We start from the raw sequence: 13907 nt of genomic DNA on the forward strand, positions 1-13907 counted from the left end.
TGTTTTCCACTTTGCACACAATTCAATGTCAAATTTTCTACTTTACTACTGCCAGAAATTCTGTCAGATGCATGCATACACATTCATTTGTAACCCATATAACTTTCCAAGCTGTTTTGTGACTAAGCATGGTGTCTCACATGTTGTTTGCACCAGCAACACATCCCTCCGTGATGTTGTTGTCGTTGGCCTCTGTGCAAGGTATCTCATTCATAGCATAAGCATTCATGACACACAGATGAGTCACTGAGGCGATCGTCTAAACAGGCCGCCATGCAAGTCGGGATCGCTTCTACAATGCTATTGCCTCCAGGCGCTACTCCATGCCGTCCACCAGCATCCCTTGTTAGTGTAACACACTGAAACCCACCAAGATACGTTGGAAGCCTGGAAGCTGCCACTGTGGTCATTATAAAGTAGGGATGCGTACCACAACTTATTACCATACCATAATGGCAAGTTATCTTAACCTTTTAATTACAAGTTACTATAAGTTATAAGTACTAATTGTAACTATAACTTGTAGCTTTAACTAGTAACTGTAATTTGAAACAATAACTTGTAGTAAAATGAAATAAAATAAAAAGAAGAAATGAGTAATATGAGTAAAGTAATTTTTTATATTATTCATTCATTCCATTAAATTGTTTGAATGTTTAATTTGATTTGCTCAGCTGCAGTTGCTTGTCCCAAATCCAAACCTGGAGTTCCTTCCCTTTTATTAGGATGTAAAACCATTTAGGAAGGGCTCACCTTTATCCGAGCAGTGTCTCGCCTCTGCCCGTCATTTTCTTGAAGGCTGGGCTCACCTTGCTGGCTGCAGTGTGTTGGCACTCGAGTGTGGCCCATCTTTCCTCACTGAGATCTATCAGTTTCATAGCACGCAATCTGCATCCTTCTGCCTCCCACGACCGCCCACCAGTGCTCTTTCTGTGAATTCTTCGTTGCATTGTCTTTTAGTAAATAGCATGGACATCTTGGAAAAAGAGGGGGCAGATAAGAGCATGGAGCTTTTCTCACAGGGGGAGAGGGTGCTTATCCCCTGGCTAGATGCTCTATGATGCGGGAGATAAGGGCATTGAGGTGATGGTCTGGTTGGAGGAAAACGCACAGGAGGGTTTACAGGGAGGAGGTCCAGGAAAGGCCTGTGTGTGTGTGTGTGTGTGTGTGTATAGAGGGGGCTTCTTCATACATTTTTATGACCACATAGATAAGGTCAGTAGTGTGCCATGGTTACTAAGCAACGCCGCGACCCTGAGTCAGATTGAGTTGTGAAGCCGAGAAGTCAGATATCTCAACAACACAAGACAGATTCACTCCTTGTTCTCTATCATGTTTATTTGTTAAGAAGCAACTGAAAGACGACAAACTAAGAAATAATTGGGAGGAACTTGTTTTGAGTTTGAAAAATGGCTGAAAAATGACGCTTGTGTTTTGTTTTTTTTGTATATATTTTTGAATGATCCAGTTCATATGGGGATACAGTTCATGTTGTATTGATTTTTCAGTTTTCAAGCAGACAATTGAGGAGATGGAGACCAGGCGCATATGCAGTCAGAGTACAAATCACAGAAGTCATTCCACTTCTGCTTCTCCCCTGATCCATCAGCTCCCCAGCCTCCATTCTGATTTCTGCCACACCTCCAAGCTGCCTTTCATTATATATATTTTAAAACTCCTCTCTTCCCTCCACTTCTGTCCCCTTCAGCATCCTAGTTGAGCATGTCAAGGTTGGCTACAGATATTCTCCACCTGGCCTCGGGGCTAACCAAAGGCAGCCTGAGCAGGATTGCTTGAACAGAGGTGTGTGTCGTGGTAGACTGAGGTGAGAAAAGGTTACTGCGACGTGTTGCATAGCAGCTTCAAATGGGTGAAATGCGTGTCTGCTTTGCAATGGTGCTTCGCATGTTATAGCTAATATGTTTCCTTGTTCACTGTGAGTAAGTGGCAACTTTAACTTCCACGGAAATAACAACGTCATAGACGACCACAACGTATCCCACCAAGCATTTTGTGGAATTTTCACATAAAGGCCAACTGAATGAAAGTCCAAATATGTCCCTTTGCCACTGCACTGTCTACTCAGCTCAGCTACTTGCTTGGAATGCTTTTCCATTAGCAAAAGTAGGTACCAAGGCCGTTTCTCGCTATAGCAAACTAGGCGACTGCCTACATCTAAACAGGAAGTCATGCTGAAAAGGACTATACCAGACATTATGTCGTACTATTTTAATGTAGCCAGCACTAATAGCACTGATGAGTTAATTAAAAAATATTTTTATTATAAATATTATTATTATTTAAAAAAAAACCTTAAACTGTATTATGGAAAGCAGGAAGTGAACAAATGTAACAGTTACTGATTGTAAAAGTACCAGATGGAGGGGTAGGATTTAATAAGCTTGGAACTGGGAACTGATTATGGGATGCACTCACTCAATTGTAATCTGATGCATGTTCAAATGAAATAAAACCTTTACCATTAATTCACGGCACAGCAAGTGCAACATGCATGAGTTCCACACCAACAGCTGAGGTGTGCAACAAACGTTTTAAATGTATGCATGTAGAGTTAGGTAAAGCGCCTCGACGCTGATCACTCTTGATACTTCAAATGCAACCACTGCCAACTTGCTACAATGGTTATTTAATTTCGTAGAGGACTATTAGAGACTACAATTACGGTGTACATTTTTGTTCATTTTCTTTGCTTTTTTTGTTGACCTTTGCATCAACCTCCTCTCCGCACAGTTGCCGCATTCTATTATGAAGAGCATGCATGTGTCTTCATGCCGATTGATGCCTGCCACTTGGTAAGCGTACACTCGCCTGATCTCCCACTTCACCTCTGCGCAGACGGCTTGTAACTTTATACATGCTCCTGTCACAAGCCATGAGCGTGCCTTGTCTCTTATCAATGTCATTGTCTTAACAAACAAAGGGTATCATTATACCAGCGTTGAGATTGTTTCTATTCTGAGCTAATGGCTGGCGTAGCGCACAGGAAACCTGATCGCCCTATAGGGCGACCAAGGAGTGGTGATGATAGGACAGGCTGTGTTTTGTTGTAAGAGACACTAGGCTTCACAAGAGTTGTCAAAACAAGGGGCCCCATCCTGTGGGATTACCTGCACACACGTGGGGCCTTGGGTGCTGGACTGCAAAAGCTTGGGGTGGGGGGTGGATGGATGCTCAGAACATGTGTGACTCCCTGGAGAAGATGATTTTTTACAGAACTACAATTCACCTCTATACTATTTTTCTGGTGGGTAATAGGATTACATGCAGACTTGACCACAGCGATGGTGGAATGCAGTACAATTTCAAGAAATGGCAGCACTTGATTTGATTCAGTTTATGATGGAATTAGTATGACCAGTGAAGCACACTGTGCATTGTTACCAATCTGTTTCCATTCATTAGCCATGCAAGAGAGCGGCCTATTACAGTGCGAATACTCTGTGTGGTGGCAGCGTTTTACACACTTTCTGCCAAATAAAAATCTATTATTAATACCATTCCACACTCGATAGAGTTTGTCAGCCTGGACCAGACTCAGCTAATATTATAGCTTATACAGTGGTGCCTTGGTTAGTGTCATTAATCTGTTCTAGAAGGTCAGACTCAAACTAAAATGGACTTTAACCAAGGCAAGTCTTCAGATAGAACATGATGTCAATCAAATTATTTCGTTACAAATATTAACAGAGAACACATGCAGAAACTTTTTATATAGTTTTGCAAAGAGGGAGGGGGATTATGCTTTTTTTAAAGCTGTTATTGCCCTAATGGGGCACAAAAAATGTATGCATCAAGGTCTGTTAAAGGCTTTTCCATTCATTCATTTTCTGCTGCTTATCCTCACAAGGGTCGTGGGTGTGCTGGAGCCTATCCCAGCTGTCTGAGAGCCGGGGTACACCCTGGACTGATCGCCAGCCAATCACAGAGCACATATAGACAAACAACCATTCACACTCACATTCATACCTATGGACAATTTGGAGTCGCCAATTAACCTAGCATGTTTTTGGAATGTGGGAGGAAACCGGAGTACCCGGAGAAAACCCACGCATGCACGGGGAGAACATGGAAACTCCACACAGAGATGTCCAAGGGGGGAATCGAACCAAGATTTCCTAGTTGTGTTGCCTGCACGCTAACCACTTGGTCCACCATGTAGTAAATTGGACAATTTTACATGAAAAAACAATGCCTTGCAATGTCTCTCGCTGGCTCCCGCTAGTTCCTGCTAGCGTTTGGAAAAACATCAACCAATCAAACAACCGCTGCACGCCTTCCATGGTTTGTTGTCTCTGTTTTGTTAACATCGTTACTCCTTTCGCAACATTACTTTCCACAATTTAGATTTGGATGCATGATAATTAGAATACAAAGAAAAATGTGCATATGGTTTATTCAAATACCACTACAACACGACCACTACAGATACCACATGCTGTATCACATGCTGTATCACTCCTGACGAGTTTAACAACGACATGAAGACCACCAGAGCTGATGCCAGTGTGTATTTTCCACAACAAGGAGCTTTGGCCTTATGTGTGCTCATGAATTACCTCATATGTGCTCTACTTCTGCAAACTCGCACACATACACACACGACAACACAGCAAGGCCAAGCCTGTGTGCAGCAGCCCAAGGGTCTCATTGTCACATTCACTTATCATGGTTTGGGCGTCGCGCTGCAGGGAGGGGGGCTAAAATGAACTATAACACTCCTCTCATCCTCCCTGCCCATATAAAACTCAATAAGCCCACCCAAAACTATATTCCGCTCATGTTTATTGTAAAATATGGCTGGAGAGAAATTAAATCATTTTTTATTCATGCTTATATTGTGTTCATGTTTGAATATATTGTGCAGTGCTCCAGTTATTTATATCCTGATGTCAAAGACTATTACGACTAACCATGGCGGCTGATGGGAGGTAGTGTTTCTCACTAGATTTCATAACAAAACAAGACAATAGTTGACTAGCATAATTGCGTAAAAAGAAGTTTACTTTGATGCTAAAATAAAACACAACAACGTTGTTCTAAATCTTAATTAAATGATTAACTAGTGCCAACAAGTGTGAAAACAACATAGTGCTTGCAAGGCAGGCCAAACACAGCTCATTTTCTCTTCTATTATCTTTTTAAATTTTTTTTTTATTTTTTAAATTTTATTTTTAGATTGATGCGTCCAGTTCGAATCTCCACTAGTACGCATCATCGGTATTCGTCAGGATAAACAGCCCAAGCCAAAAATCAGTATCAGTGGATCAAAAATATCTGCTGAGCAGCCAGGACAGCCTTGGCTCCTGCTATGCCACCAGAACCAGTGCTGGGAGTAACAGCATTCAAAATAGGCATTGCTGTTATTGTTTTACACAGGAAGTTAAATAGCTAGTCAACAAGAGTTGTTGTTCACTCTGAGGAAAACAATGTCCCCTTGCGTTATGGTAGAGAATTGCAGGTCACGACTTCAGCCCCTGGTGCCATCTCATGAAACATCTCTCAACAGCACAGCCACTACAAAGCTAAATTCCAATTATTTTCTATACAGTTGTCACTCGCTACATTGGGGTTCGAACATCACAGGTTTATTTTATTCTGGGCACTCGGTGTCAGTAATGTTACACTGATGATACGTGTCATGATATTGTAGTACCTTACCTTCACACTGCATGGAGTAAGCTATGGCATGTCTGACATTATAGAGAGTGGGAAAAAAATTGTCCTCCCATTTCGTGTGGAAGTGGTACATTTTTTGCTTCTTACTTTGCTTCTCCACTCCATTTGAAACACTTGAAACACAACTAGTTGTCTTGGAAACTTGCTATGCTAGCGACTAGGTGACTATAGGGGTGTTATTTCATTTCTACAGTACTCTAATAGTGCTAAAAACTTATTAGAAAGTTGTAAACAGCTTTTCTCTAACTATGAAAATATATGGTTTATTAATATTGAATGCTACTTTGTGGAAATTCACTTATCATGGTCGGGACTGGAACCAATTAACCACGATAAAAGAGGGACAACTGTTGTTGAAGTTTTTCAAAATATTCAAATTCAAAAATTGCTATATTTATTAAGGCGTAATTCTGTTACTACCGCAGTTACTTTTTTAAAAAATTAGTACTTACTATAAGTAATTATTATTTACACTGGCCATAACTAACTTCCACTTTTGGCAATTGCAAAATCAACACTACAAGTCAAAGAAAAAGCAAAGTTCTGCAGCAAAGATCCTCAAACCCACATGATTTCAACTCTGCTATTAGTATATGCATATTTTAAAAATATTGTTAGTATGAATGGTTGTGTTCTGTATATACAATATGTACCCCATAATTGACTAGTGACCAGTCCAGGGTGTACCCTATGTCTGGCCCCAAAATCGAATGGGATAGGCTCCAGCTTCCCAGCAAAATGAATCCAATTCCCATTTCATTACATTTCTGATTTAAGTCTGCAAGAATGCGTTGCATTTTTAATGTATTCCCCCTAAATAACTTATGTGTTTTATACATGCTTTGAAAGCTATGAGGAATTCAGAGTCGGTGTCACATTCCTCAATTTAATCTAATAGCACAGTTGGTGCATTCAGTGGGGTCAGTTGGAAGACAAGGTCAAGGCTTTTGTCTTCAGTGTGAAAATTTGGAGTATTGTCTTTCATATCAGTAGGGCGCGACTCAATTGTCCAGCTGTCCTCTTTGTGTAAGTGATGAACTCAGCACCTGTTTTCCATAAGGACACGAACTGATGGCTGTTGGATCAGCGTTATCAGTAAGAACTAAAAAACTTATAGCAGTCTTTTTGAACCTTTTACAAACTGTTGGCCACGAGCTACTGTATTTATGTTACTCGACATCATACACTCATAACACACCTGCTGTCACTGGGTCACTGTAAGGTCGTTTGGTCAGTATTGATGTTAGCTTCATGTTTGTTTGTGGTCAAACACACGTTGTAAATGTGTGCTTATACTAGTGCAACTTTGCTCCAACGTATGGAAAGTGTGTTTATGTGTGTATACATTGGTATGAAGGTGTGTATACTGTACACACAAGCCCCCTCCCCACCATTGTAAATGCTACCATTATTGCAACTTGTGCGTTATCTAGAAAGTGTGACAGGGTTGGTTGCCAAGCTGGCACTGCAAAACACAAAATCAATAAAATGCTCAAAATAGACTACAGTAACACATATATAACAAATATATACAGTGAATAATATATAATAAATTTGTATTTGATTTATTTAGTATTAGTCATTATCATTTATTGTATAATATGTGTATTTATTCTTCTGTATAATAAATGAATGATGATTACATTGATTGTACTGTATGTCAGCTGAAATATTGGGCTACCATTGCACTTATTTATGTTCATCTTTCTTTACAAATGTTCCTTTTCCTGAAAATCATGAAAGATTTACGGCAGCTGGATTACACCAATACCCTCAATGTCCTCTGCAAAAAAACATCAATTGCAGTCTCTTGTAATTCCATTCAAATCTATTGTTGTCTTGCTTCTTCATATTTGATTTTGCAAGCTTTTGAAGACACCTTTAAAAAACAAATATCCCTGTCGGACATTGTTGAAGACTGAAGCTAGGGAAAATATATCATATTGTCACTGTTGGACATGCATATACTTTATATTTGAGCGCATACGCTTACATTTGTTGCTGATACTGTAGGTTTGCTATCAAGTCTGTATTTCTTCTATGCATAATGATCTTGGCTTCAGATGCCAATAATGCAGAGTTAAAAACACCAGCATTGCTCTCCTAATCCAGTCTAGGACAGGATGGATGACAGGCAGGATGCATGACCCACTGCCCTGATTCACTCGGCTGTCTTCTCACTGCCACCGGGAAAGTGAAGTTGATGTTTAGTTTCATCTGGTATAGCTTGGCAATGTATAATATTCCGAAGGGGCGTGCAGACCCCGATGAGAGATGCTACTAATTTTTTAAAACCATGCATGCATGTTAATATGTGTACACCCACCAGAACTACTGCAACAATAAAAAAACCCAAAACCTTGTAGCATATCAATAAATACATGGAGTAAAATTCTGAAGCTGACTGAGCAAGGATCTCAAGCATAGCTTTATCCTGAGTTATTTAATCTATTGTTAAATTAAAACTTTACTTTTACACATTTGTATAATTTCTGCCACTATCTGTATATATGCTATATGTTCTGCCCCAGAACATTTGGTAACCTGGCAAACACAGGTAGTGAACAGACTACCTGGAGTCTACATGGAGAAGGGGTGGGTTTTAAAAAAAAGCTCTGCTTCTTCCTGCTCCTTTTCAGACATGTTGAATTGTGCAGCTTTGAACATGTGATGTAGTTCAGTGGAGCAGCGCTAAGCATGTTCCAAAGGACCTACAGTACACGCTGCTTTGTTTATGTCTCTTCCAGGGCATCCTTGCCTCAGCCTTAAAAGTAAGATAAAAGAAGCGTGAACATCCTGCGGTAAATAAACAGGACTCTCCGTATAATCTGTCATGTGGAATAGAGAATGAGATGCAGACTTTCTACCCTGCTGGTAATATCACATCCAGTGGAAGTGGGCTCTGTGGACAGGCCCCACAGGCTTCCACGGCTGCTGCAGCTCTATACACCCTTGACTCGAAGGCAGGCATTAAAATGGAGGGGTGGTGGCGTCGCTGGTGCTGGCTGGATTATGGGGTTTGAGGGGAGGTGGCGCGGCACACGCGTGTGTGCATGATGCGTTTGCCTCGGGGGCGGGGGATGCTTTTCAGCCTGTATTGTCTGCAAGCGTCGATGCTGTATTTATACTTTATTCCTGCAGAATTCAATGAGTTACACTTGCCTTGTACTTTTTGTCCATTGTGTTCCAATTAAATATTAAAATGTAAAAGCGCCTCATCTAATATGTGTCATTGGGTGCCCTTCCCTGGTTGAAACTGTCATAGATGTACATAGACCCTAAGGACCGTTTTACTTCTATTATAATATATTTGCACTCATGAAAGGACTCATCCTCTATATAGTGAGACCACTTGAGCCACAATTATATAAATTGTATAAATCAAAACCACACAATGAGTCCAGTAATCAAAGTTTATCTTTAAATTTGGGCAATTATAGACGTTCATTTCTTCAATGTTATGAATTACAATATGGTTTGATTTTAGGAGTTCAATTAACTAATTTTTTGCAGTTCATTTCAATTCTGACATTGAATTCTCATCAGATACTGAATTTGGGGTTCTTGATGTACTGTACTTGCCCTCTGTGTTGGAAATCTACTTCACTTTTTGAATTCAACTACTGAAAGAAAATAAACAAAAGATATAATACGATATTGTAGTAAAGATATTGTAAATTATTGAGATGCACTTGTATGTATTTTTTAAAATGTCAAATACCCATTGGATTTCCTCCAAGTACCCCAAGGGGCACGAGTGCCCCCAGGTAAGAACCATTGCATTAAATCAGGGGCTTCCGAAGTGTAGCATGGGCCCATTTGCTACACATGTCAGTTTGTTTTATTGGCCTCTTATTGGCATACTGTAAAAATTAAATTAACTCCCTCAATACCAAAGACGTATTCATATGTTTTTAAAATCCTGAACGCCCAACCCAAAGACATGTTTTTTTTTTTTTTTTGCACAAGATGCAACAAGAGTTGATGGCATGCATTTCACTTCAGAGCACATTTAAGCCATAAAAACGGCCACAAGGTGGCAGAAGTGCATTTGCTAAGAGCTCGGCATGAAATCACGTTAGAGAAAACACACAAGAAGGAGAAAGTTGAGGGACATGGACACATGGACACACACGTGCACATGTGTGCACACACAGCTATGTAGGAGACCCGGGTTTGATTCCCTGCTTGGGCATCTCTGTGTGGAGTTTGCATGTTCTCCCCGTGCATGTGTGGGTTTTCTCCGGGTACTCCGGTATTCTCACGCATTTCAAAAACATCCTAGGTTAATTGGTGACTCCAAATTGTCCATAGGTATGAATGTGAGTGTGAATGGTTGTTTGTCTATATGTGCCCTGTGATTGGCTGGCCACCAGTCCAGGGTGTACCCCGCCTCTCGCCCAAAGACAGCAGGGATTGGCTCCAGCATGCCCGCAACCCTCGTGAGGATAAGCGGTATAGAAAATGGATATATAAATGAATTGTTATTTTGATGTAAAGCAAGCCCTTTTTGTGTTGTTTATGTTGGTATAGTTGTTTCGATATTTGAGCTTCATGTCACAAAAGTAAAAATGCTTGTCTCAGAGTGAAAGTTATGCTTGAAATGTATCTTTTCACAAAAGTTTTCTTTGTTTTTTAGTTGGGATCTGATATTTTCCTGAAACTTACCTATGTACTGTTGAGTCCTAAACAACAGAAAAAGGCAAAAACACAGTTTTTTTTTATCATCTTTCATTTAGTGGGTTCCATATTTATATATTGCCAAAGAACACAATATTGTGTGTGTGCAATGAAAGATCAGTCAAAATTGTCTAACATGGCCGGTATGGAAGTGGTTGTCTTTTGAAAAATGGCTTGAATTGAATGAGTTAAACGAGAAGAAACTGTGTGAGAGAAAAGTCTTTTTTATTAATTATGAGAATTAATTCATAAAAGAGAAGAATAAAGTTATAACCTTCTGCGAATAATTTGGTAATATGAGAAAAAGTAATTGAATTGAAATAACCAAGAATAAATGATATATATTTTAAAGCTGTAACAAAACAAGTTTAACTGTTTTGTACTGTTAATTTAATAAACAAAAACGGGGAAACGAGGAGAAAATGGGAAGAAGTTGATACTAAAAATACACTTTTTCAGGGAAAAGTAAGATGATGCAGACAATTTTAACTTCTTAAAAGTGGCTCCAGCATCGTATCGGTAGGAAAACTTTGGATCATGTGACCGATGACTTCAATATGGAAACACAAGTCACGTGCAGTGGATCCAATATTAGTTTTATTAATACACTAATTACAAAAAAGTGCCTTTCGCGTGACAATCGACAACAGTACAAACCTAATATTGAGGTCCCCCACCCATTCCCCCCCCCTGTCGTTCATGCAAATAAAGTCTCCAGTGGCGTGTTGCCCTCAGGACACGACCGGTATCCGCCTCTGCTCCTTTAAGGCAATGAGGAATTAAAGCGTCTGCAGGGGCAGCGAGAAGTGTGGAGGGGAGTGAGGGGGTGAGGGGGTGAGGGGGGGTTATTCAATGCAATGCTCCCACAGTCCGTGTGGTGGATTATAGAAGAGCCGAGCGGCAGCGGGGGATGAAAGATGCGCTTGCTCGCCTCTTGCTGGACGCACAGAGGCGATGAAGATGGTTTGACTTTGGAGTCCCCTGAACAAAACTGCATGACTTTCTTTTTTTAATATTAAATTAAGGCAGATGTAGCATTCTATTATTTGAGGATCTGTTCGACTCTGACTCAGCATCACACATACACTCACACACACGCACACACACACACACACCTGGGCTTCACCCCCTCCTCCAGCATCCTTTTTGAGAAGCAGCAAGGCGCGGAGCAGAGGAGAGAGTGTGCACAGCTCTCCCCAAGACAATCAGCCCCCAGCCGCCCTCATTGATGCTCCAAAGTGAGGGGCTCCAGTGAAGTGGGAACACAAAAAAGTAACAGGAAGATTTTTTTTTTCCTAAAGTGAGTGACTTGGAGCGACAAATGTTGAGCATCACCCAGAAAAGCCCAGGACGGCACCACCGGTGTGAGGAGAAAGAAGCATAGCTTTTGGGGGGCTTGAACGGAGCAGGGCATGTGGATATTGGCTTTTACCTTGTTCCAGAGCATCTTGAATGGTGAGCTTCTCATTCTTTATTGTTATAATGGTGATATGCATGTGACATATACATGCCAGGGGAGGATGGGGCTCACCTGTGACCCACATGAAAATGATTTGGCATGCCTGATAAACATGCATTATTTATCAACCCTTCAAAATATTGAAATCAGTCTTATATTTTATTGTGGTCATTTGCATGCAAATTGTCTATATATATATATATAAAAAAAAAGAAATACCTATTCTGTCAGAGGCCCCTAGTAATAGGTGACGTGCTTGATATAATGAACATTTGAATGGCCGCTCTCCTTCCTTGAGCTTATTTCCTCAAGTTGGTAGTGCAATACCGGTTTAAAAATACTGAGAAACACATTCCTAGTGTCTATTGGCTCCTATGTGTTGTCGAATGTCTGAATTCCTGCACAAAAGTAAATTAGTCATCTCAAAAACTTTAAACTGGCCCACTTCAAAATGCACTAAGCATGTATTTTCATTCAAATAACAAAACCCCCTTTCATTTGAATGTACCCTTTTTTATGTTTTTTTTTTTTGGTCAATATTTGCACGAGCTATAGCGCACCGTTGAACGTACAATCAATAGGCGAAAAATGGACACGGTTTATAGCTTATCGGCTATGAAGGAAGGAAGGATTATGGCTGCTTGGGTGTGTACGAAAATGCAGGGTCGCCGAAGGGAAAAGGAGAGCAGGAAAATGTCTAAGAGAGGGTCGACAACGTTCACACAATCAAAATGGAGGGTCAAGAAAAAAGCTGAAAGCACTAATTTGGTACACGTATAAGTCTAAGCTGTATGGAGGAGACGGTGTGTCCCTAAAATGGATTTTCCCTTCTGCCTGGGACGATAAATTAAAGCTTCGGAATGGATTTTGGTCTCGGCGTCGCCCCTTTTTTCCCCCCATTTATTGATACTATCTGTCTAAAATGGTAGCTCCCTCAGCTGAAAGCCATAAAAGAACAATAAGGAATCCTTATTAATCATAATGGTCGACTGTGATTGTTTTATTGCATAAGGAGCTGATAGGATTCAGGCAGCCATGAGTGTAGACGTTAAACCATCATTGTTGCTGTTTGTTTTTTATTCGATTTGTCTCCGGCTTAATCAACTGTTGTTGATTAGCTGCAAAGTGAGGTGTTCACTGGCCGACTGAATGAATGACCTTGTAGACAGGAGGCAGCACCGTGATTGGATTCTAGACAATTCTTGCTGTTTCAGAGTTAGGGCCTATCACATTCTTGCTGGCCTGTCTCTATGGTAACCTGCTCAACGGGTGTCCAAAAACAACCGCCATAAGAAGGCGTATATACAACATTTTGTTATGGTTGTTGTGCGGCGAAAAAAAGGAACCCCCGGCAAAGCAAGGTGGTTATTGGTTTGTGTGCTCAAGATTGTTTACCACTTTCTGCACTGCATCACGGGACGGTCTTTGTTTGGTAATACACCTTCAGGACGACATCCTTTTAAAATGGCAGCACTGCTGTGATTGGCCATCAGATTGAGAGTCCACATCGGCAGTTACAACGTTGTTTTTAGACAAAATGGAATCATTTCCTGTCCTCTTTTGGGGGGGGGGGGGTCATATGCTAAATCCACACTTCCCCAGGTATTTTTCAAATGGCATAGCTTATCCATCTTTGTCTATATCAAAAATCACCAGAAGCCTGGGAAAAATCTACAGCAACCACATGGACGGGATTCCTATATTTGTCAAAACTTCTTCAAAGTACAGTACTTTTACATCCACAAATACTTGCAAATATGCACTAAGAATATAATCATGAGAGAGACACACTACAAGCTGAGTGTTAGACGTACGACAACTCAAAATAATTTTTCTCATGTTTATAGAATCCATTCAGTCTATTTCCTCACGTACACAAGTAGTCCTAATGAGAAAGTTGGTCATATGGTCAGAAAGATCGAACAGACACAACACGGTTTCGAAATCCAAGTATCATGACTAGGGCTGTCAATCGATTAAAATGTTTGATTGTGATTAATCACAGGTGTCCATCGTTAACTCACAATTAATCACAGTTCATCACAGATAGAAATGCATTTTTACATATCAT

At 40.5% G+C, this 13907-nt stretch overlaps 1 protein-coding gene across 4 annotated transcripts in view; it reads left to right on the forward strand.

Moving 5' to 3' along the window:
- The first annotated feature begins 11279 nt into the window (after positions 1-11279).
- Positions 11280-13907, forward strand: part of dscamb (Down syndrome cell adhesion molecule b) — a 106485-nt gene continuing 103857 nt past the window's right edge. For all 4 annotated transcript variants that reach the window (XM_078792619.1, XM_078792620.1, XM_058079296.2 and 1 more), the window contains exon 1: positions 11280-11832. In XM_078792619.1, coding sequence (XP_078648745.1) covers positions 11790-11832 — 43 coding nt within the window. In that variant the 5' untranslated portion in view covers positions 11280-11789. The remainder of the gene's footprint in view (positions 11833-13907) is intronic.

The sequence above is a fragment of the Doryrhamphus excisus genome, linkage group LG8 (genome assembly GCF_037039965.1).
Source record: "Doryrhamphus excisus strain RoL-2023G ecotype Guam linkage group LG8, RoL_Dexc_Guam_v1.1, whole genome shotgun sequence".
Lineage (NCBI taxonomy): Eukaryota > Metazoa > Chordata > Actinopteri > Syngnathiformes > Syngnathidae > Doryrhamphus > Doryrhamphus excisus.